Source organism: Macrotis lagotis, chromosome 3, assembly GCF_037893015.1.
Source record: "Macrotis lagotis isolate mMagLag1 chromosome 3, bilby.v1.9.chrom.fasta, whole genome shotgun sequence".
In the NCBI taxonomy this organism is placed as follows: domain Eukaryota; kingdom Metazoa; phylum Chordata; class Mammalia; order Peramelemorphia; family Peramelidae; genus Macrotis; species Macrotis lagotis.
This window is the reverse complement of record NC_133660.1, coordinates 179,917,023-179,943,418: the sequence shown is the minus strand read 5'-3', so window position 1 is coordinate 179,943,418 and position 26,396 is coordinate 179,917,023. Positions and strand designations below refer to the sequence as shown.

At 31.6% G+C, this 26,396-nt stretch overlaps 1 protein-coding gene across 4 annotated transcripts in view; it reads right to left on the bottom strand.

The window, feature by feature from the left end:
- Positions 1-26,396, bottom strand: part of ARAP2 (ArfGAP with RhoGAP domain, ankyrin repeat and PH domain 2) — a 271,115-nt gene that overhangs the window by 89,907 nt on the left and 154,812 nt on the right. For all 4 annotated transcript variants that reach the window (XM_074229650.1, XM_074229652.1, XM_074229649.1 and 1 more), the window contains exons 16-19: positions 15,468-15,612; positions 9,098-9,200; positions 7,922-8,120; positions 5,771-5,834 (exon numbers count right to left, since the gene is read on the bottom strand). In XM_074229650.1, coding sequence (XP_074085751.1) covers positions 5,771-5,834; positions 7,922-8,120; positions 9,098-9,200; positions 15,468-15,612 — 511 coding nt within the window. The remainder of the gene's footprint in view (positions 1-5,770; positions 5,835-7,921; positions 8,121-9,097; positions 9,201-15,467; positions 15,613-26,396) is intronic.

The following is a 26,396-nucleotide window of genomic DNA, read 5'->3' as shown; positions in this document are numbered from 1 at the left end:
TCCTATTCAACATAAACTATTTTTAAAAATAGAAGGAGTTCTGTTAAATCCCTTTTATGACATCACCTAAACCAGGAAGAAATAAAACAAAGAAAATTATAGACCAATCTCCCTATTGAATATTGATGAAAAAAATCTTAAATAAAATTTTAGCAACGAGACTACAGCAAGTTATTAGCAGGATAATACACTATGATCAGGTAGGATTTATACCAGGTAGGCAACAATGGTTCAATATTAGGAAAACACTCAACATTATTGAACATATCAATAGCAAAACCAATAGAAATCATATATTATCTCAGATGTCACAAAAATCTTCAATAAAATATAACATTCAATTCTATTAAAAATACTAGAAAGTTTAGGAATAATTGTTTTCTTTAAAATAATAAGTAGTATCTATCTGAAACCATCAAATAATATTATATTTAATGGGGATAAACTCAGAGCATTTCCAATAAGGCCAGAGATGAAACAAGGATGTCCATTATCACCATTACTATTCAATAAAGAATAGAAATGCTAGCTTTGACAATAAAAGCAAAAGAAATTGAAGGAATCAGAATTGGCAAGGGGGAAGCAAAGCTTTCTCTCCTTGCAGATGATATAATGGTATACTTAGAGAAACTAAGAAAATTATCTTAAAAACTTCTTGAAACCATTAACAAATTCAGCAAAGTAACAGGATATAAAATAAGTCCACATAAATCATCACCATTTCTATATATGAACAACAAAGTCCAAGAGCAAGAGATAGAAAAATGAATTCCATTTAAAATAACTACAGGCAACATTAAATACTTGGGAATCTACCTACCAAGACACACCTGCATGAACTGCATGAACAGAATTATAAAGCATTTCTCACCCAAATAAAGTCAGATCTAAATAACTGGAAAAATTCAGTTGCTCATAGTTAAGTCAAGCTATTCTACCCAAACTCAATTACTTATTTGGTGCTATATCAATGAAATTGCCAAATAATTATTTACCAAACTAGGAAAAATAGTAACAAAATTCATCTGGAGCAACAAAATGTCAAGAATAGCAAAGTACTGATGCAAAAAAATGTAAAGGAAGGTAACCTAGCTCTACAAGATGTAAAACTGTACTATAAAGTTGCAATCTTCAAAACTGTCTGGTACTGGTTAAGAAATAAAGTAATGGATCAGATAGGTTCAAAAGAAACAGTAGTTAATGACTACTTTAATCTATTGTTTGACAAACCCAAAGACATTAGCTTCATTCTGGTATAAGAACTCCCTAACTGACAAAAATTGTTGGGAAAACTAGAAAATAGTATGGCAAAATCTAGGCATAGACCTACATTTCACACCCTATACCTAAAGAAGGTCAAAATGGATACAGAATTTGACATAAAGGGTGACAATATAGATAAATTAATAGATCAAGAAATTATCTTTCTGACCTTTGACTATATTAAATTAAAAAGGTTTTGCACTAAAAAAAAAATCAATGCAATCAAAATTAGAAGGAAAGTAGAAAGTTGGGGAACAATCTTCACAACTAGGTATTCAGAAAAAGGTCTCATTTCTAATAGAGAATTGAATCAAATCTATAAGATTGCAAGGTCATTCCCCAATTGATAAATGGTCAAAGAATATGAACAGAGAGTTTTCAAATGAAGAAATTAAAGCTATATATAATCATATAAAAATGCTCCAAATCATTGATTAGAGAAATGCAAATTAAAACAACTCTGAGGTATCAGCTCACACCTATCAGATTGACTAAGATGAGAATAAAGGAAAATGATCAGTGTTGGAGAGGTTGTGGGAGGATTGGGACACTGATGCATTGCTGGTGGAGTTGTGAACAGATCCAACCATTCTGGAGAGCAATATGGAACCATGCCCAGAGAACAATAAAAATGTTCATTCCCTTTGACTCAGCAATTCCAATCTAGGTCTATATTCAGAAGAAATTGCTAAAAATGGGAAAAGTCCTACATGTTCCAAAATATTTATAGCAGCTCTTTTTGTAGTGGCAAAGAATTAGAAATTAAGGGGGATACCCATCACCTGGGGAATGACTAAACAAGTTATGATACATGAATACTATGGGATACTATTGTTCTATAAGAAACCATAAATGGTTGGACCCTAGAGAAGCATGATGACTTACGGGATCTGATGCTGAGCAAAGGGAGTAGAACCAAGAGAACATATATACATTAACAACATTGTGAGAATGAGCAACCTAACTGGAATCAGTTCTTCTCAGTAGTTCAGAGAACTAGGACAACAACCCTAAGAGACTGGCTATGGACAATGTTACCCCCATCCAGAGGAAGAAAAACAAGGCAAAACAAAAATATCCTATGTATTTCTTTCACTTATTCCTAATTCCTCATACCGAAAATGACTAATCTGTAAACAAGTTTAACACAAATGAGTATGTACAATATTCTGACTCTTTGCCACTGAGGAGAGGGATGTGGGAAGGGAGAGTGGAATGAAATTTTGTAACTTAAAATATACATGGGAACATGGATGAATGTTGGAAAACTTTCATAACATGTATCTGGAAAAATAAAATATCAATAAAAAAATTGAAAATACAGTCAGCAAATATATTAGCTTCTGGTATAAGAACTCCCTAATTGACAAAAAATGTTGGGGAAACTGGAAAACTATTGATATTTTTTTAATATTTACTATTCAATTTATTATTTAATTATAATTAATTAACATTTATTGTCTCCTATGTACTAGTCATGCTAAAGGATGTAGATGCAAAGACATGCATGAAAGAAAAAGTTCCTCAGTCTAAGAGAAGAGACAATATATAAAAAATATGAAGTATGATAGGGATGTTCAGAGGATGAGATGAGAGGCACAAAATTTTAGACATAGGGCACAATCTGTGCAAATGACTAGATAGACAGAATATATTGTTTTCTATCATCATTCAGCTGCTTGAGGTCTAGAATTTTCTTATTTGTTTGACTATGCATCCTCAGCACTTAGCATAGTGACTAGTCTAATAAATTTTATTTGCTAGCTAACTAATTAGCTATCCATCTATCAATCCATTCATTTCCCAAATGAGATCATTAGTCTCTCCACTATTCCCCTGTGTTGACTACCCTCCTCAATTTTCCCTCCTGGTTTTTCTGGTTCCTTTACTATGCTGTCTTCCCCTATTAGTGCAGAATCTTTCTGATATATAATAAATACTTAATAAAAATTACTGACAATGACTCTATCACTGCATTGCAGAGTATGTTGGAGTTAATAAGGAATAAGAAAACTGAGAAGGTACAAAGTATCCAAATTATTCTGGACTTTAAAGCTAATATTGAGAGTTACCAGAGTTGAATGATTAGGGAGATAACAAAGTCAGAACTGGGCTTCAGGAAGATCAGTTTGGCAGTTGAGAGAAAAATGGACTGGAGTGGGACTAGTCTTGAGGAAAGGATATCAATCTGAGATCTGCTGTGATAATTCAGGTGTGAAGGGCCCAAACCAGGTTGTCAGATATTGCCATTGTCACTGTCAGAAGAGAGGAGGTTTATATGAGAAATGTTAGGATGAAAATCAAGACTTAACTGACTGGAATTACAAAGTGAGGAATGCAAATACCAAACCTTGTAGGATATACATCTTTAAAAGAGGTGATCTGGATCCAAAAGAGGAGACTTAGAAACAGTAGCATGACATTTAAGAGAAGAGAGCAGGATCACAAAAATTTAGAAAGAATAGATTGTTGAGACGATTATAGATCAAGAGTTCCAGAGGCTACAGAGAGAACAAGAAGAATGAGGGGGCAAGAAAAGGCCACTAAGATTTAATATTTAGGAAATTACTGATAAAATTGGAGAAAACATGCAAATGAAATGAGCACCATAGATAAGATGCTTCAATATAAATAAGATTTACAGTTTTGTGTTTTATTTAGATGACTAGTTCTTGGAGCTATTTGGCAGTTTTAAGAATACAATGATTTCAGAGGAGAGATCAGTATAGTATTTTTTATTTCCTGTCTTATTAAGAACATGAAAGGCCAAAAAAGGTACTGACATGCCAGTCTTATAAACCTAATAAAGAACCAGTAATTTTATATTTCTGTCACTTCCATTATGAACATTTTGAAACTTATTAAAACTCGCACCTGTATGCAGATGTTTGAATTGGTTACTCTAATCTGTCAGAGCAAAAGCACAACAAAAAGAATATTAAAAATATTACATTGGGGCAGATAGGTGGCGCAGTGGATAGATCACTGGCCCTGGAGTCATTAGTACCTGAGTTCAAATCCAGACTCAGACATTTAATAATTACCTAGCTCTGTGGCCTTGGGCAAGCCACTTAACCCCATTTGCCTTGCAAAAAACAAAAAATATACATTAACAGAAATTATCATTTTAGATTTAGTGAGTATTCTTTCTAGTAACTTTCTGTTCCAATAACCCATCATAGCATGAAAGTGATCTAAGGATGTAGAATGGTAGGTACCTTTCCTGGCAGGCTGTACACCAAAGTAAAAGGACAAAAGTTTTCTAGAAGCAAAAGCCCTACAATGGATTAAATATCTTTCTATTATCTAAGGACCACCTGAGCAAAATTTGCAAAGATTCCCGCCAAGTGACCAATAAGTGATGAATTTTTATAGAGCCATCTACTAAGTCATAGAGAAGTTGAGATGTCAAACACTGGAAGGAACAGAGATGTGATAGAATCACAGTATTTATAAATTTGCAGTACTTGTAAATTCAATTATTTTTCTTTTAAATATCAATGAATTTTTTTTTGTTATTACTAACACCATGATTAAATGAACACAAGGCAGTTAAAAGTCTGCCACTCCTAGCTATCTAGTAATCTAGAAGTTAAATAAGAGTGACAGATGTAAATTCACATTTATATCCATGACATCTAAAATGCAATTAGTTTTAGATACTCTAAATTAGCACTATCCTGAATTTTTATAAGAGATCTTTCTAAGTCAAGTTAAAGCAAAAAAGAAGTGAGTTGAAGCTAACTAGAAGTTAGTTGAATGGTTTATTGATGCTGAAGGGGTAAGGGGACAGAAAGAGAAACTTTTCTTTCAAGATCACTCAAGAGAATATGAGGCCTTTCCTGAGACCATTCTCTGGTATACTTTTTAACATAGCTATTTAATTTTTATTTTTAATTTTTTCATGCATTCTGTTTACCTGAGGTTTTTTTTCCCTGTAAATAAATAAGTTTAAATGTTAAAGGTAATGTGTATGCTGAAAGCCAAAACAAATGCTTATTGACTGAATTTCAGAAAGGCTCAAAGATTGTAACATGAGTAAATTGGATGATTTTTTTATCAAAAAACAAAAATTCTAGAGAAAATTGTTTATTGTTTTACTCTGTTTGATATTAGGCAATTATTAACAGTTGAAATTTCCTAAGTAGTCATGTGGATGATAAGAAGGATAAATATCAAGAGATTAAAGTGGTATCTAAGACAAGTTTATCATATCAAGGACAAGTGTAGGTATATGCCCTCAGATAAGTATTGACTTATTTCAATATCTCTAATAATCTAATAAGTATTTTTAGTAAAACATAATCAGGCAAATCAGGCAACAAAGTCACAGATCATGTTTAAATTATAATCAGTGGACTCTGATTACTAATTTAAGAAAGGATAAAATGAAAGATTTTCTGATGAAAAAGAGTAGAAATAATTTTGTTCTTAAGGATCTTAGATTTAATGACCATATTCCTCTCCCATGTGGAATAAGTGAGATACAAAAAAAAGTTTCCATTACCTTCCTTTTTCAACCAAGAGCAAGACATCTATTTTTTCTCCATTTTGAACCACTGTACTGATTGCTAGAAGAAGAAAAAAAAAGCCAAAAAAAAGTCAAGTTTCTAAAAGCTGAGGGTATTTGCCAAATTTTTATTACATAGAAATATACTAAATTTTTTTTGCTAAAGCATTAGCTTAAATAATTTTCAGAAGAATTATACACAAATGTAGAATAAAAAATGTAATTACCAAGTAAAGTCAGTTTTGGATTAGATATTCCACTCTCCCATCACTATGAGTAATCAAGAGTCTACAACAATGTATTTCCTTAATTTCCTTAATTAGTTTCCAAGGTGGTAAAGAGATTTAGAGAACTGGTGTACATGTGTATATATATGAAAATACTTAGATATATTATCATGCAATACTACTATAACCCAATATGTTTGTTGCTGTTTGCCTTTCATTTTCAAAGAGAACTAATGACAAGATGGATGATGTCTTATGCATGAATTGAATTTAAATGAGGCAGTTGCACAAAGTAATTCATCTTATTCTCTCTTGTAGTGTCACTGAAATTCAGTGATAAAAATCAAGATGACTGGAGATGGCCCAGGATTCTAAATGATCTTGACTTCTTTTCAAACTCTAAGCATCCAAACTGTCCTCATCTACCCATTCCACCAAGAGAAGTCTTCACATGCTTGGAGTAGACACCCCCTTAACTCATCAACAGGTTTGAGACCTGTTAAGCTACACCTTCCTGGAGTCACAGGTGAGTATTAGGTGACAGGCTGACACCAAAGGTGGGAACCAATCCTGAAAAGGAGGTTACACCCAGAGGGATTAGACCTCCCTGAACTTTCCAAACACTCCTTAAGGCAATGTAAATTATTATCATTTAAAAGAATATCATTCACTTTAAAATGAATAATCATCAATTTAAGGATGCTTTTTCCCCTGACATATACTCTTCATTTTTAAAATTTATTTTATCCTTTCATTTTTTGAAACTTTTCATAACCATGAGCCAACAGAATATATCTATGTTTGAAAAACCAGAATATGTAATATCAAATAGTTATTTCAAGGAACATTTGAGGTTTTGTCATTCAACCAATTTTAAACTATTTTATCTCATAAAAAAATATTAGCCAACATTTCTATAAAAGAAAAATGGTGGAAGAAAATATTAGATAGTATCCAGTTTCATTTCAATGAAAAGATGTTTTTATATAATACTAAATCAAAACTTTTAATTATAGGACTTGAAATTTTCAAAATATGATATGCATTTACTGGAAGGAGGAGATCCCTCCCCCATTCCCAAGAGAGCCCCATCAAGAGGAGTGATGGCTACCACTTAGATAAAGTACATTCTGTAGACATCTACATCTTTCAAATGCCAAATACTATCACATTTAGTGAAGAGAAATGGATTTCATGATAAAGAATCTAGGTTCATCATGTATGTGAAGAATGGAAAGGAGAAAGAATATTGGTTTATGTAGAACCTACAATGTGGCAGACCCTGTGCAAATTTTACAAATATCTCATCTAATTCTCACAACAACCTTAAGAAGTAAGTACTGTTATTATGCACATTTTATAGTTGAGGATACTGAGGTAGGCTGCTTTTAAAGTGACTTTCTCAGAGTCACAAAGCTAATAAATATCCAAGTTGAATTAGAACTCAGGCCCTCCAATCACCAAGTCTAGCACTCTGCCTTTTGAGTTACCTGTAAAATCACTTTACCCTCTTTAAATCATAGTTTCTTAATCTGCAAATGAAAAGATTTGTTAAATAAACTCAAGTCAGGTCTAGCTCAAAATCCCGTCAATGCCCATTTTTTTCATCTATTAAGCAGTCTCTTAAACACTCTTCACCTTTTCTCAACTATAAAATGGGGATATGTCTATCACCTACTTGAAATGCCACATTCTGGGTTATAGCCAGGAAAGTAGTTTTTTGCCTATAAAATGCTATGGTCTGAAAGATATCACTTTCATTATATCTCGATAAATAACTTATTCACTAGACCTAAATCTATATGCTAAAGTTCTACAAACATACAGTTAAATAAATACCCATTCCTATTTTCAAGATTTTAACTTAAAATGAAAAACAATGAAAACTTATTTTAAAAAAACAAAATGAGGACAATCATACTTAGCTCCTGTAATCTCCTTAAATACATCAATTCTTCCTCAGCATTTTCCATTTGAAGGCAAAAATGTAGCCTAGACTTGTCCATAGCAAACCATCCTTTTCTCCATTGATCCAGGGTATGACAATCTTTATAGTACAACTGACCAATCAAATCATATTCAGCTTCTGCTAAGTTTTCAGCAACAAATGGGACAAAATGCTAAAGAGGCAAGTACAAAGAAGAAATTAAATAAATGAAAATAAAAACCTAAATTCCAAAAAGTAGGAAAAAAAAACCAATAACAACAACAAATAAATAAACCTTTAAATGTTTTCTAAACATTTAGCAAAAAATACAAACCTTGAAAGAAAAGTTATGCTTCTAATATTCAGAAAACTTTTGAGTATTTTAAGATTATAATTTTCATCTCTAAAATGAAGTATTATAACTATCTAGAAAGAAATATACCTTTAGATTGTATTTCTAATTGATATGCTAAGGAAAACATTCATTGTTTAGAATTGTGGAAAGGAGAAAAAACTTGAAAAACACTAATTTTAAAAATAACTATATTATCTTCAATTCATAATAAAATGGCTAATATAATACTATTGATCTTGGTCTTAAGATGTCAAGATGATAGCAAAAATGTATTTAATTTTTTCTCTAATGTATATAATAAAGAGGGAACAGGAGCATGGTAGATGGTACATAGGGTAAGAAATGAGGAGACCTTGGATTCACCTTACCCTGGCACTTACCTACTGTGGAGATGGGGACCAGTCACTAAACCTGTCAATGCCTCAAAACAGTCTATAGGACATATCTACTAAGTGATCAATAGGTTACAATTTGGATTAGTTAAAAAAATTTCCATACTGGGAGTTTGCCATCATTGGCAAAAATCAGATGATATTTATATAGTATGATAATAAATTTATGCTGATATTCATTATGCATATAATATTCTGTTATATTCATATAACATATTTTATAATCCAGTATATCTTTGTTAATATTATATGTATATTGATAATCATTTATATGATAAATATGTAATCACAAGAAATTACCTTGGGATAAAAATTTTTAAATAACCGAGAAATCTTTCTTCAGGAAAGGTTTTTTTTTTAACCTATTATGAAATGGGTTGCAGTTAAAAGGTGCTGAACAGATAAACTAGACATGAAAGTTACCTTTGCTATTGCCTGTGTCCATTTTCTTTGAGTCTGAGCAGATTCAGCACCAAATAAAAAAGCACGCTCTGAGACTAAGTATATTTCAAAGGTAAAGATGGGCCTATAAAAAAAAAAGAAAACGTACAAATGAATATTTTATATTAAAAAAACTAATCACCCTAGAGCTCAACACTTTTAGCTGCCTTAAATATAGAATGTGTTAGGAGAATTAATGATGTGCATTGATAGTACCAACTATAGTGTGTAAAACATTGATCAATAATAAACTCAAAGAAATGTTAAAATATCTGAAGATGAAAGCTGTCATTGTTTCAATTTATTAAATGACAAATGCATTAAATATTTTGGTCAAAAATAGGTTAAATATAAATGAATAATAATGATAATATAGTACTTACAAGATCATAGCCTCTGTTCATTTGATCCTTATGGGATAAAAGAATGAAAAAGGATAATTTCTATTTATTTTCTACCCACTCTCAGTATATCTAAGTATTTGTCTATTGCCTCTCCTATTAGACTTGAGATCAGGGTCTGTTATTTGCCTTCCTTTGCTTTCTCATCATTTAGCACATTGCCTTTAATACAGTAGGAGCTTAATATTAAGTGTTTAGTCAGTTTAGTCAGTGAATAAATGTATAAGAAATTAAAACTATACTATGTAAATGCATATGATAAATAGAAAGCATAATCAAACATGGATGAGGCTTGATTATTACTAGCTGTGCTCTATTTCTATTCACATTAGGAAAGGTTTCTGATAGAAAGTAGCATTTGGGCTTGAATTATATCAATAAAAGGATAAACTTTCTAATAATTAGAACCATTAAAATGGGAGATAATGAGAGATCTTCATTCAATTACACAAAGTATTTTTATTCACCACCACTTTTTTCAGCACACTGCAAATGAGATTCATGATTTCCAAGCATTTTGTTGAATAGCTCCAATGTCTATTGCAACTCTGCAATTCGATAATTACATTATACTTGTACACTAGACTGTGGAAAATAGATATCAACTAAAAGGGTTACATACAAAAAAATCATTTACCAAATGACTCAAAATGTAAATTTTAAGGATCAAGTTCCAAATCTCTTCTGATTACCATTTTATTGTGATTTTAGCTAAAAGTGAAGAAGGGGAAATGTAGAATCTCTAAGATTTTCTTATCCACTAAAAGAATGGTTCTGATATGATTTTCCCTCTTCAACACATCACATATTTTTAGTCATTTTTCTATTATTATTTAAATACTTGAATTATTTTGTTGTAATTATTTCAGCAATGCAGTCACTGCTACTAAGCAACTTAATTTACAATTTCATGGGATAAAACACTCAATGAATGGTTAATTTACTCAGAATGAAAATGTTACTAAAATAAAAATAAATCAACTCTTAATAAGAACATTTATTCAAGTGAAAAAAGTCCAATGAACTTTAATATAGCCATAATTATGACTCCCATCATGTGGTACATGGGAATTGTTATGCAATAATGGAAATATATTTATTATGATTATGAGTAAATGATACAATTATACAATTCTCTTCTCTACTGTAAAAAAGTTATGATTACTCCATAAAGATCAATTAGAATTATAAAACTAATATTTAATCTTATTTCAATATTTACCTTGGAAAGTAATATTTAACATACAAAATTACTTGACTGATAAGGCATTTATGAAGCATTCTTTCTACTACAGGCACTGTACCAAGTGCTAAAGATACAAAGAGTCTAGAGCAAGACTGCTGATAGCTTCCTCTAATAGAGGAAGGGAAACACAAAGGGGTACTTATTGTTTATACAACAAATAATTATCAACAGCTATTATATGTAAGGCACCATTAGTACAAAGAAACAAGACAGTTTCTATTAGCCATTTTTTTTCAGAAATATGAACAGAATTGTAGAAAATCCAAATTTTGTCTCCTACATAATGTTGCTTTGAAACTTATTAAGCATTCCATTTTGCAAAATATTTCTGTTCCCCTGGATAATAGTAGAAGCAAATAGCAATGCACTAAACTACAGAGAAACTACTGTGTTCTATTCTGGGTACTCTGTTTTAGTAGGAATTATGACCAGTGAGCATGTCTCCAGAAGATCAGAAACTGGAGAAATGAAGGGTCCAGACACTCTAATACACAAGTATCTACTGAAGCAACTTAGAATGTGTAAATGTGAGAAAGAAAAAAATGTGGAAAATGTTATCATGTATTGGATACATAATGCATCACAGGGATGAGTGGATTAGACACTTCAATGGCTCCAGAAAACAGAACTAGAAGAATCAAATTTGAAAAAATTAAAGTTTAAGTTTAACAAAAGGAAAAACTTTCAAGAAATTAACTATCCAACAATGAAATGAAGATTCCCTATCAATAGATGACCGGCTGTTAGAGATGATAAAGAAGGAATTCTTGTATCAGTATGGATTAGCTTGGATGACCTAAAATGTCTTTTCCAATACAAATTCTTTTGAATGAAGTTAATACTGGATAAAAATAAGTTATTGTGATATATATCAACAGCAATAGCAACAACAGCAATACAATTACAAAACTGTACATTAAGGTAGTAGGAATGATAAGGCAATAAAGCATTTGCTGTTGACAATAAATGTTTAATATGTAGAATACCAGATGAAATAAAAAAATCTTAAAAAATCAGCTCCTATAAATTTATGTAAATAATGACAATGAATTTTCAAAACTTTTTGATGTCAATAGATCAAAATGCTTCTAATATTAAGCACTCAGGATGGCTCTAAATAGCAACATTGGAATGTAGCTAAAATGCTATTTATTTCACAATATTAAACATCAACATAAATTTAATGAAATCTACCACTGCACACAAAACAATACTGAAGATTTTATATTTTAATCCTAAAATAAAAATGCTATCCTCCAAAAGTTCTGAATTACATATATTCAGAATTAAGGTTCAAAGACAAGGAAGGAGGTTAAGTAGGATTGAAGACCTGCAAGAGGGAGAAGAAAAAAAAAATACAAATGGCTTTTTTATTTTATAGACCAAAAAAGCACACCAATATTCAATTAAATGCTAAAATTGTTAAAACCTGCCATTTACTGGTCAAACTTATTGTAATCCTCACATTCTTAATGTGCCTGAACATAAATCTCAAATATATAAACTGATTCAAAAAAATCCATTTAAGTTGAATATTTCAATTTTGCCCTTATCATCTTAATGTGGATACTTTCTCCAATATTAGATACAGAAATTCATCTGCACCTTGTTATTTTGTGACTTGTCTGTCATCCTCAATAAATCTTCCATAAAAGATCTATTATATGTTAGAGATCAAACTTTAAAAGAGGGAAAGATATTGTAAGAGTAGCTATTCCAATGGGCAGCTAGGTGGCACAAGTGGATAGAGCACAGGCCCTGGAGTTAGGAGGACCTGAATTCAAATTCAGCCTCAGATACTTAATAATTACCTAGCTGTGTGACCCTGGGCAATTCACTTAATCCCATTGCCTTATATAAATAAAACTTAAACAAAAATGTTAAAAAAAAAAAAAGAGTAACTATTCCAAGGCTATTAGTGCAGTTCTTGAACTGTCCATCTGCTATAATTTCCCTTCTCAAAATCACCAGTTCATTTATATTTCCAAGCATCTATTTCATGGATATCTATTATTCTACTTCTTAAATATATATACTGCAGCTTAATTACTCCAGTCATCTTTTCTCCATTGCTCTTTGGATCACTCATAATTTTGATTCTAAATAATTATGCCATTCTATGATTTTTGTAAGAATGTGGCATCCTTTAAAAAAGTACTGATATTAAAATGAAAAGTATTTGCTTTAGTGAGAGGTTTAGCAGTTTAGCACATTGTCTGACATATAGTAGGCACTAAATGAATGAATTTAAGGCTTGGATGATCTGAAGAAATGTACAATTTCCCAGATGCAATCCAACTTACTCTCCTCCTCCTTCTTCACCTATTCAAGTCTCAAACCACTTAACTGTCCATCTTCAGGGTTTAACAGATTCACTCATGAGCTCTCCATCCAACTTTATATCACAGTTTAGACAATAGACATTTTTCACCCATTTTATATTTCCAATGTAAAAACTTATGTCAGATTCTTTTGCACACTTAAAATCTCATTGTATATTTTCTATAATATTCTGGGATTATCACACTCAGCCTGTCATCTGCAACCATGAAAATATGGAGAAGTACATATAGAGAATTTTCCCATTCAAAGTTTAAGCTAACATTCTCAATGCTAGTGGAAAGCATCTTTGTAATACATACATCTCTCCTATTTTTTACCTCAACTAAACTGGCCATGAGAGGATCAAATTTACCACTGATAATAAATTTATCAATATATTTTTATGATCTTTAATTATAGGAAATTGGTTTTTGTTGTTACATTACTTAGCTTTCATAAAAAATAAACCAGGAGAGTCTTTTAAGATTTGTTCCACAGTCAATTGATTTTTCCTACTTTTCAAACAATAGAGTTCCTGAAAATTTTAGTAAGATGAATGATTGAAAAAATATATTGTAGGAAACAATTACAAAACTCTTCCTCTTTCTTTCACATATTTTTATCAAAATTTCCCTTGATACATATGGATTTCTGTTTTATTTATTTCACAAGATAATGTATATAAAGTGATTGACAAAATTTAAAGTGCGATAAAATTTCTATTATAAATTTTATTAATTTTTAAAAGTTGTATAAACTGAAAAATTAGGGGTGGCTAGGTAGTGCAGTGGATAAAGCACTGGCCTAGGAGTCAGGAGTCACTGGGTTCAAATCCGGCCTTAGACACTTAATAATTACCTAGCTGTGTGGCCTTGGGCAAGCCACTTAACCCCATTGCCTTGAAAAAAACCTAAAAAAATTAAATATATGGCTTAGTAGATAATGATATGTTCTTGATAATATTTTGTTTGAGGAAGGGGTAGCACCATCACTTTTCATATTTTGTCTAATACATTCTTTCTACACCTCCCTCCTTTCTGAATATTTTGAAAATTAATGCTTCAATGTTTCTAAAATTGTATTTTCTTCATCTCAATTTTTTTCTGTGCGTACTCAGTCAAGTGCAACTGCTCCTTCCCTCTTTGTCTTCTTCAATATTTCAATTTCTGTATATAGTCTAGTCAGGATTGAAGTATTATACATGAGGAACATCATTATTCAATTATCATTGACAAGGAATAACTTTTGTTACAAAATTTTTGGTTATTCCATGGTGCTTTTTTTCCCCTTCTCTTTATAATTTTTTTTTTATTTTCATCTTTAAATACTCTCAAGAGTATATGCCTTAATTGAATCTCATGTCAAGTGTTTTGCTATCTTTTCAGTTCATGCATTACACTCTATTCTGTCCATCAATGTTATTCATAAACTTAAACCATCCTCCTTTCACTAGAGATTAATAAATGAGTTTATAACTTAAAGTATTGTTGTCTTTGGCTACCACATCTCTTTGCTTAGTAAGGAAATCATGTTTTTGAAGGAATATGCAAATTCCAAATAAGTCATGATATTAAATTTAAAGCAACCCAAAACTGAAACTTATTGCACATAAGAATTAAATACTTCAGCAATTTTTGTGCCAAATGAAGACATCTGGTATATCTAGTAACAGCCTTCAGCAGAATGTTTAGAATGTTTAGAAAAATAGCTTTAAATTTAATCCAAATATAGAATTCATTATTTTCATATTATCAAATGAATATTCCTCACTATTCCAACTTAAAATATATTGAAAAATTCATTTTGTTAACTTTTATTTTGTGAGCCAGTATCACTGTACTCACTATTATAGTTTAGAATACAAATTCTCAATTAGAATTTTTTTAAATAATGAAATGATAAAAATATTATTTTGAAAATGAAATAAAAGGACACTTCGATAATGTCAATTAATTTAGACATTTTGCAGGTTACAATTTGGTAAACTTGTTCATTTTCAAACTTTTAAAAGACTTCTCTTTGGATAAAACATAGATAAAGAGCTGGAAAGAATCTTGGCCATTAACTGACTAAGCCTTTTTATTTTATAGTATAATAATAGGGGAAACTAAAGTCCAAATTAGATGAAGTGGTTTACCCCACTTAATAAAATAACAGAGGCAGAATTTGAACCTGGATGCTCCAATTCTAAATCCAATACCCCTTTCATGAATCGATGTCTTTTATTTATAAATAAAGAAAGAAAGAAACTATTTTAATAGGGCTTTTTCTTAGAATCAAAAGTCCATAAGAGTTTGGGGCAGCAATAAAATCCATAAATTATTTTTGGCAAAATGTACAAATACATTATTTTACTTCTGAAGTATCTAATTTCAGAACCTACCCGGTGTTTATATAGAAGTCCTCTTTGTGAATAGCAAGGCAGATAACTTCATTCATATTAATTGTGCCATTAGGAGTTGTTGCCTTATCATTTTCGTAATAACTCAAGAAGCCCCCTTCCAAAACACACCATTTTTTATTTGTTTCTGTGTTTTAAAAGAGAGAGAGGGAGAAAAGTTGAACTGTAACATTGGAAATTAACAAAACATTCTACTATAAAATTGTGATCTAACTACTATAGAATCAGTCAGATTAGGAAAAGACTTTAGTAGTTGAATCCAAATTTAAAGAGGAAAATACCCTTTTTAAAATATTCTCTACCCATACACGAAGGGCATACCTCTTTCTTCACCAACCACTTACTTTTCTATATCCTATACACAGTACTCCAGTCATCACCATTCTAATTAATTATCATCATCTTCAATAATCAAACAATTCTCAAGTTATTCTTCTCAATTCTAATTCTCCTTGATCTTTCTCAGTGGCTTTTAATATTGTGATGACAGTCCAACTGGAAACATATTTCTTTCTATCAGGTCAATTTCTTTTGCCAAATCTTTTTACATACCCCTAAATGAAAGAGTTTCACAAATCTCTGTTCCTGGTCCTCTTTTACATCTGTATCTATGACAATCTGGATTTGATTATTATTTTTATCCCTATGGAGATAAACCATTGATATTTCCAGCACTCATCTTTCTGGCCTATATTCAAAATAGAGACCAAGAGGAGAAATAGATCTATGTCAACTGAAGCAATCAGAAATACTTAGTTGGCAAAAGTTATTTTCCCCATTTCACAAAGGGGGATGTGAAAACCTTGAATACTTAAAGTGATTCATAGAGTAACTAAGTATCAGTGTCAGAATTCAACCCAAATCTCCTGTCTCAAAAAGTTTTGGTCTTTTCCTTATGTCAGATATTTTAAACTTATGGCAAGAATTTTTAACCTAAGGTCCATGTTGACTTGCACATGATTCCAAAATTTGGCTATTTAAAAGATGATTTAATATCAAAATTCCACATGACAGGATATTAATACATAAAAATCATTTATCAATAATATCAATAATACTGCAATGCAGAAAAGGAACTGTACAAATAGAATAAATTAATGTATAAAAGAATAAGTATAATGCATCACTTGTAATTACCTAGGAGGCTTTAAGAAATAAAACATTAATTTATATTTGGCTCTAATCTCATTATAGCTTTATTTAAATCTTTTCTCTCAAAAAAACAAACAAATTTTGTCCAATATTAAAAAGAAATTTTCTCTTTATAATATTTTAGTTGCTCTTTGGAGAATTTAAATAATTATTATTAAAATTTGAAGGAAAATTCCTGAGAAAGTTATGACACTTTTTTCCTTCTCTCTAAAAGAACCTTTAAAAAACTCTTAATGAAGAGGAACAATGAAATCCTGAGAGGCTGACAGAAAAATAAATAGCAGGATCATTGCAGGTGGAAGCAAAATTATAGTATTATTTCTTTATGGGAAGTAGAAATGGAGATGAACTCAGACTCAATCTATTTTCCACCATAAGGTCATGTCCCAATGTCCATGATGTAGAATAGGATAAAGAAAAATAATCCACATTTTCCCAGGTTCCATGGAAAGGGTGAAGGTCAAACATTTAGAACTGATACATTATATTGAACTAGTAAAAAATATGGAAGAAATACATTCTAGTTATAGTCTTTGCATTAAGTTAAAGAACAATTCTAAGATTCATCTTCAAATGACTTAGGAATGGATATCTTCAGATAAATAAGGCACATTCATTCATTCAACAACTATCTACTGAGAATTCATTTACCATATGCAAAGCATGGTACCTGCCACTACAAAGGATGCAAAGTATATATGTTCTATTCCACAGCAGTTCATCTCTCTTGTTTTTAAGGTTAAAGGATAACAAACTGCATTCATAAGAAGGCTCAAATCTCAGTTACATTATCATGAACAATTGACCAAAGTTTTATTAAGTTCTGATTACAGGAATTGGCTATTATTCACTATCTCTATGACCTTGCACATATCACTTCAGCTGCCTTATGCTTTTCATCTGTAAAATGAGTAGTGAAACTAGTTGTTCTCTAAAATCTCTGATCCTAAGTTTTGTGTGTGTGTGTGTGTGTGTGTGTGTGTGTGTGTGTGTGTGTGTGTACACACACAAAAACAAACCAAAAAGCTCTCAAAGTCTTTTATGTTAGAATCTAATAATAGTAAAATAAAATATCAATATAAAATTTAAAGATTGATCCAGGCAGTTCTAAAAAGAGATAGCATCTGAATTATGCCTTCAAATATGAGTAATATTTTTGCAAGGAAAATGAGTGATATTTCTAGATGAAATAGATGAGAGGAGAAAACTCAAGAGAGCTGGAAAACAGTCAAAAGAAAAGTAAATATTCTGGTCTGGCTAGAGCAGCATATGTCCAGGAAAATATTCAGGGCAGAAAAATGGAAAGATAGAGAGAGATATAGATTGGGGTCTAATGATGAAGTATCTTGAACTTTGGGATATAGTCTGGACTTTATTCAGTAAGTTACAGGAAGCCAATGAATATCCATTCACTTGGAAATGAAAAGGATGGATATTTTGTCAAATAAACAATATATAAATCATGAGAATGTTGACAAAAACTAACAATAACAAAAAAAACAAAAAAAGAACACCTCTAAAAAAGGATTATATCCAATGATTTTTTAAATGATTCATCAGAGCTGAAAAAAAAATAATCCTGCAATATATCATTATCCAAATAGCTAAGCATATTATTAAAAATACAGAAAGCTAGAGGCCTGAACAGAACAGTCATATCCATTTACTATCAGGAGTTTGAAATATATCTCCAACTGTTGGTGCCCCTCTCAAGCTACCTTGTATTTAACCGCTTTGTATATGTGTATATGTTACTGTTTAGTCATTTCAGTCATGTCCAATTCTTCTTAGTGAAGATTCTAGAGTGGCTTGCCATTTCTTTTGCCAGCTCATTTTACAAAGAAGGAAACTGGGGCAATTATGGTTAAGTAACACAACTAATAAGTCTGAGGATACATTCCTAACCTAAAGTGCTCTCTGGCACTTTATCCACTATGTCACCTAGCTGCCCTTAATGTATATATAATGAATGTAAATATGTGAATATGTATACACATACATATTCATTAACTTTAATATTTACTTTTGTTACTGTTAGGATATATGCTCATTGAAGATAATGATTGTTTCCTTCTTTATAGTTCCATTTCCAAACCTAGCATAGTTTCTGACATAAAATGGCACATAGAACAATATTTGATGACAGAATGATGTTGTGGCAAACCCTAATGCATCTCTTCATTTCAGGTATAATGCAATGTTTCAAATTAATTAAAATCAAAGTTTCACTACCTTAGACCTGACAGGGGAAAAAAAAGTAGGGAAATACTGAATTGACTAGATCCTCAACTGCACAAATCTAAAAGACTCCTATTCCCTTCTCCACCAAAGAAGCCAACAGAGAACACTTAACAACTGACCAATTAGTAGGAACTACTTGCTAACAAAAAACATAGATTTGAGGAAATTCATTCCAAGAAGCTTTTTGCTTAATGCTCAACAGAAAAATCCATTACTGATCAGAAAAAGAGAAATATATAAAATGAAGTTGGAGGGTTATTTGACTGCATGGGCTCTAATGTCCCTTTGAGCAATGTGATAGAGCTTGGATATTATGGGTATATGGAGTACAAGTTCATTTGCATTTATATCTCACCTATACATAATGAATAAAATTTAATTTATATTTAATTTTAAGTGTACAGGCATAAAAACAAGTCATTGGTATTTTTTATGAACCCTAAAGCAGTGAAAATTTTTAAATTCAAAACCCCTTTTAAAAAGTCCATGTTTCAAAGACTCATTTTAAAGTATTGGTGAGAATTATTGATATAATGGGAAAAAAACACCAAATTTTGCATCCAAAAACATGGGTTTAAGATATGGTTCTGCTGCTTACCATATTAACTAGGGTAAACTACATAATCCGTCTAAGTATCTATTTACTCATTTGCACAATCAATGAAAGAATAAAGAACCTAAATTATTGGGATATTTTTGAGGGTCAATGCATCAAGTTTTCTGTGTATAATGAACTATACGTAGATGCCAATAACTTTTATTACGTATCATGTATATTTTAAGTTGCAAAAAATAAAATAATTGAAGCACAAACTATCCTCAAAATTACTGAAAAAGAAGGATATCCATCTAAAAGAAAAAGTAGTGATAGATTCCTCTCCTGAATCACTTGTTGTAGTGGAAAGTGGGGAAGATGAGGAATGGCTTAAATAAGTCAATGAAACTGAGCTCTGATAATAATGTCAGGCAGGGTTAGCCAGGATGGAAAGTTCACAGTGGAAAGTTGTGATAAAATATGATATATTAAAGAAGGAAATGGTAAATCACTTTACTATCTTTGACAAAAAAACCCCTAAGAACCAAAAGGGTCTAGTATGCTATGATCTATGGGGTTATAAGAGTCAGACACAACTGAACAACTAGGTACTTAGTGGCATAGATAAAATTTAAAAATTAACTTTTATCCCATTGTGGCAATAGTGTTTTAAAATCAAATTGAAACATAGACAGACAGATACTCTGTGTTTCTGTCTCTCTTTGTCTCTCTCTGTCTTTCGCTCTGTCTCTCTGTCTCTGTCTCTGTCTCTCTCTGTCTCTCTCTCTCTCTCTCTCTCTCACACACACACACACACACACACACACACACACACACACACACACACACACACACACACACATGGTTGAGGAATTTGTTCTGTTGGGCTTGGTTCTATACCCAGGTCTAGCAAACTGTCATTTCATAAATACTATACTAGAAAAAAATACAGACCAGTCTTCATAACCATAGATTGCAAGAATTTTCAAATACTGAGAACTTGGCTGACAACTAGAAAGCAAGAAAAACTTCTTGAAGAGTAACATGCATTTAAGCTTCAGACAATTTTTAAAACAATCATTTTGCTGCTAGATAACAAGGGGGGGTCTTATGATTACAGATCTTAAAGGAAAAAGCTTCACATACTACTTCCTAAAATTGTTTGTAATTATTAATTTTTCAATGAAGTTCAGAGGTAGACTACTTTCCACCAGGATAGAAAGTTAAAAAACAAAAACAGGGAACTTTGTTCTTTAGACTTAACCACTTCTAGGTGCACTTTTTTTCCCTTTAAGTAAGAAGTTTCTAAAAATATATTTTCTAAGAACATTAGACATTTTTGTGGCAGATATTATTCTTTATACCAACAACCTTCAAAAGATATTGCACTGGTTGAAACCAATTTTGTAAACAATTGACTCATATTACCCAAGAGGATGGCAAGCTGACTGGAAAATCATACCCCACACATTGCAAAGGGATCTTTTCCTAGAAACTTGGTTTAAGAAAGAAATGCTTTCTGTTCTGCTATATTGTGAACATTACAACACATGGCAGCTCAATTTTGCTGAGACTGCTTAAGACAAGGGTCATTTTATGGAGGCACATAATACTTATCAGGTCAATGCTGTTGTACTGGGATGTATTGGAAGGCAAGAACAAGAATAACTATAATGATCATATGAGCTTGTGGTGCCAATGATGATAAACATTTATATGGTGCTTCACACTTTCTAAAGCAGTTTTATTTATATTGTTTCATTTGATCTTCACAACAATGCTGTGAGGTGAGTACTATTATTGATTCTATTTTGATGCTGATTAAACTAATAGAGATTCAGTGAATTTGTACCAGAACACATAGCTATTCAAAAATTAATATTTCTTGATTCCAAGTCTAGCAATCTATTTAATATCCTGCAGTTAATCTCAATATTAGTTCATTTAGAAAGAAAAGAAAAAAGATGGAAGATAAGAAAGGAGTAGGAAAGAGAGAATAGAAAAAGAAGGAAGGAAAAAAGGAAGGAAGAAAAGAAAGAAGGAAGGGAAAGGAAGCCATCAAAGAATCAAAGTCAATATTTATAAAGGACAAGAGGGAAATATTTTAAAAGTGCTGCTAAAATATTTAGATTCTGCTTTGTTGATTTAAAATTTGGCAAAAATCACTTTTAATAGGTATTTCAGGGGCATAAAATGAGGCAATATACCTTTCTAAAAGTCACAGATATTCATTTTATCATCTGTTCCCTCTATAGCAAAAGAATTTTATTTAATTTTTTTTAAATATTCTCATGGATTTAACAATATTCATACTTTTTTCCTCCCTAAAGTATTCTCATTTTGCTTTTTCAATTAATAGAAGTTCCAATTTGGCAGCCCGGGATAGTTAAAGGAATAATGAAAGGGGGTGGGGAGCTATTCAGTTCAATTACTATCTGTATAATACCGAATTCTATGAAAATTGGTTTTATCATCTATAAAATAAAGGGATTATATCATGTGATCCTTAAAGATACTTCTGGTTCTAACTTTCTTTTTTTCTGTTGTTCTTTTTAAGAACAAATTATCCAAATCAAAGCAATTTAAATCACATCAACCAATTTACTTCATTGGTTTTATAGGTAAATATTCATTTTTATTAAAAAAGTAAATTATATTAACAACTACTAAAATTGAAAAATTGAGCAAATGTTTGCTTCTTTATTATGTCTTAATCTATAGAGCACCTGAGGAATAAAAATAATTTAAAACAGACCCAAAGTTTATACTCTTATTGGAAGGTAAATCATGTACATAATTACCCATTTGATAATAGATGAATGAGAGAAGTTTAAAACCAGTACTAAATGTCTGAAGGTAAAGTTTTGCAAAGGAAGCATTTAAGATGGGAGTATAGGATAGGCAGAACTTCAAAAAGTAAAGAGGAAGAGAGGCTATTCCCAAACAAAGGGACTAGAGGCAGAAAAATACATGTCATGACCCAAAAAACAGAGAATGACTTAGTTTGGATGGACAACAGTGTGTGGAAGGGAATAAAAAGATGTAAGAATGTAAAAGTAGGTTGCCATCCCAACTGTGGAGGACATTAAAAAGCAGGTAAAGGAACTCTCAAGGGGGGGTCAAGAAAAACCTACTAAAAAGAAAGAGAGAAGTGATCAGAAAGATAGATTGAGAAAAAGAAGTATGTGGTATCTCTGAAGTCAAGCAAATAGACAGTTTTCAGTTAAAGAAAGAGGTCAACAGTATCAATTACTGCAAAGAGGTCAGGAGGAAAGGACTAAAAAAAAGTCATAATTTAATAATTAGTAGGCCACAAGCAATCTTTGAAATAACAGTTTCTATATAATGGAGAAATACAACCATTCTTAAAAGGGAGCAAGAATTTAGTATTAAGGAAATTGAGTCATACACACACACACACATACACACACACAAACACACATGCCTTTTTCAAGACGGGGAAAAAGACAAATTGAACAGTGAATGGATGAACTAATAGTCAAGATACATCATTCTTTTTAGAAATAAAGTAACAAAATCTGATTGGAAGGTTGATACCATGCTGGAAGGGAAAAGTCAACATAAACTAAAACTAATATTAAACAAGAAATCCAATACACAGGGTTATAGGATTTCCCAAAATCAGCATAGATTTATACTTAAATAGCCCAGATTTTTGTTGTTGTACTTCATAAAATTTTTCTCAATAATGTATACACAATTACTTTGTTCTATTGGATAAACTTGATATGTTATATCATACATCTGAGGTCTTTTCAACTAAATCATGATTTCACCTTAGAAGGTGCATTTTGATGTTATAAAATCTAATGCTGTAATCTTTAATATCATGAAATTCTTGAGCACATTAAGTAACTTATTTGGAAAACACTCACATTCTAGATTTATTTTCTCCCTAAGTATATTGGTGGGAGATGAGGAGACTTCTTACAAGTCTAAGCAACTTCTTTGTTCATGCCTGATTGTGCAATATTCTGTTATGCAATTTATAAATTATATTGCCCCTCAGTTCATTCCCCTTCTATTCCTTCCCTATAGTTATGTTCATTTGGTTGTAGAAGAGATAAGATCAAGGATAATAAAGTTAAGAAAATATAAATCAATCAACTACCTGCTTTTTTGGCAGGAGGAGTAGAGTAATGCAACTAAAACCACTGATGATGTAAAACTTTAAAAAATGTCTGAAGAGGGTTCATTAACCCAGGGGAGGGATAGACCTGAGGGCAAACTTTTATAAAAAAGTTTTCAATATATTGTATTTACTGTATTGTAATATATACTGTATTGTATATCCTGTATTTCAATATAATTAGTTTATTTTGTGTTTAATATAACATTAAATCATATACTGGACACTAATAGCATTATATTTTGTTTGTTAATAAAATCCTAAGTATATTAAGATCATGATTCTGAGAAGGGGTCCATAGGCTTTATTGGACTGCTAAAGGGGTTAACAAACAAAACAAAACATAAAAGGTTAATGACCTTAAGACTGGAAAAGCACTTTGTCTTCTAAGTCTTGCCCCTTAGTGGAGTTTAAGATTGCTGTGAAATAGAAGGATGATGCTGGAAGTAACGCATGAAAATTACTCTCAATATTTTACACTCATTTTTCATGTTGTAGCAAAAGCAAGTTGTTTTCCAGAAAGTTTATAGTTAATTCATTTAAGCTTTTAGCAAAATTTCACAAATTACAAAGTTGGAAAGAATCTCCCTTAAATTAATCAGCCTTAAGAGAAAGATATTTTGTGAGGCTTATCTATGCTTTATTACTGATTCTAGTTGACAACTGTCTACAACTGGATATCTCAAATCTTAAAAACATTAAACTTTAGTTATTTTACCATTCAATGGAAACAGAAACTACTTCTCTTGAGAATCATTGTAATCACTCTCTCCCTTTCCAAATCTCCAACTCTGAAGGTATATTGTATACTTCTGTCTTATCCCTCTGATATAATATGTAAGATCAACTCACCTCCATTTTATCCTTTTTTCCCCCCTTGGACTTTAGGGATAACATCTCAAATTTGATTTTTTTTAATCAAATGTTTACATTCAAGCAAACATTTAGTAACACCTTTGATTTGATTGTGTCCATAATCAAAGAAGACCATGACATTATATGAATGATGACATGGTTTGCACATTATGTTGATTATAATGAGGGGAGTGTGGTTTAAAGACATCCTTTTCACTGCTTCCAGAACAATCTTCATCCCATGAATGCCTGATCTAATAGGAAACAGTACTTCTGGTGATGGTATGGATATAGTGGAAAACCTTAATCTCTTGGATGGCATCTTTCCTGAGTTCCTGAGACTACAGAGTTACGACCAGTGTTAACAGTGGGTAGCACAATGGACAGAGGATGAGGTCTAGAGTTAGGAAAACCTGAGTTCAAATTCAAATATGTGACCCTAAACAAGTCACTCAACCTCTGTTTGCCTACCCTCAATATTACTTAACACTGCATTAAATGCTGAGAAAGGAGGCACTCAGTGGATAAAGCTCTAGACTGACACAATGGATACAGCACTGCTCCTGGAATCAGGAAGACCTGAGTTCAAATCCAACTCAAACACTAGCTGGTGACCTTGGGTAAAGTCAGTCAATCTCTATTTGTCTTAATCCACCAAAGAAGGAAATGGCAAACTACTCCAGTATCTTTTTCAAAAAAACTTCATGGACAGTATCAAACATGACTGAACTGAACAGATACTGACAGAACAAAAATAAATTAGACAATAATCTGCCTAAATCTAAAAAATGTAGTTATAATAATATGTACTTTGTTGTTCAATCATTTTAGTTGTGACTCTTAATGATACTATTTTGAATTTTCATTGCAAAGATTCTTAAATAATTAGCCATTTTGTTCTCCAGTTCATTTTATAGACAAGAAAACTAAAGCAAACTAAAGCAAAGTTACTTACTCAGAGTCACACAATTAGTAATGTCTAAGGCCAGATTTGAACTCAGAAAGATGAGTGTAATGGAAAAATAGAATGGACTCCGATTATAGAGTACTGTCCTTGGAGTCAAAATATAAAGAGCTGTGAAGACCAGTCCAAGGAGTCTTTTACTGAGGAGACAATGAAAGGATTTTTGAGTTGGGTTCTGAGGTTATCAAACCTGTAGAATAGAAACTCAAACCTGGCAACAGAGTGAGGTATGCATTACAGTAGTGAGGGAGGCTGGAGAGATGATAGCAACAGTCTGGGTAGGAAGTTGAAGACAATGTAGTACAGCAGTAAAGAAAAAGTTCAAAGGAATACACAATGCTAGAAGGAGCCTAGCTCATTTCTATAGAAAATGAGTGGTAGAGTAGTAACTGTCGAAGGCCACATAACTAATAAAGGGGAAAAAATGTCAAGATGCAAAAACAAGTCCTCTTACTATTAACAGTTTCAATCTGAAAAGAAGAAGACAGTAAAAGAGGCTCTAAAGGTAAAAGAGACAGAAGCTGGAGACTTGGGAGCATAATGAAGGAAAAATATATGACCATGGTAACTGGGTGAATGTTGAAGCCATTAAAGAAAATTACCAAAGACAAAGAACTAAAGAGGAAAGCATACATTTGGGAAGAAAGCCAAGATCACTTTTGGATAATATATAAAAATGAGACATTTCTTTCCATGAAATTCATATTTTTATAACCAAAAATGTGCCTAAACTATAGTTCCCCCCCAAAAAAGGAAGAAAAATCTGAAACAAAGCCAAAGAGTTCTGCTCCAAAAAAGAAATAAACAATTTAAATCGGATGTGAATATGTACCCTAAGAGTCTCTCACAGCTACTTAAAATTTATAATGAAAGTATTCCTTGTGGTCAAAAAACTGCTGTGAGTTTCTTTTTTGCTCAGAAAATATATGCCTGCTTGGAGCTGCCCCATGAAGCTTCACATCTTTCAGGCAGCTATGTCAAGACTCCCATCCATTTTTTCAATAAACTAACTCG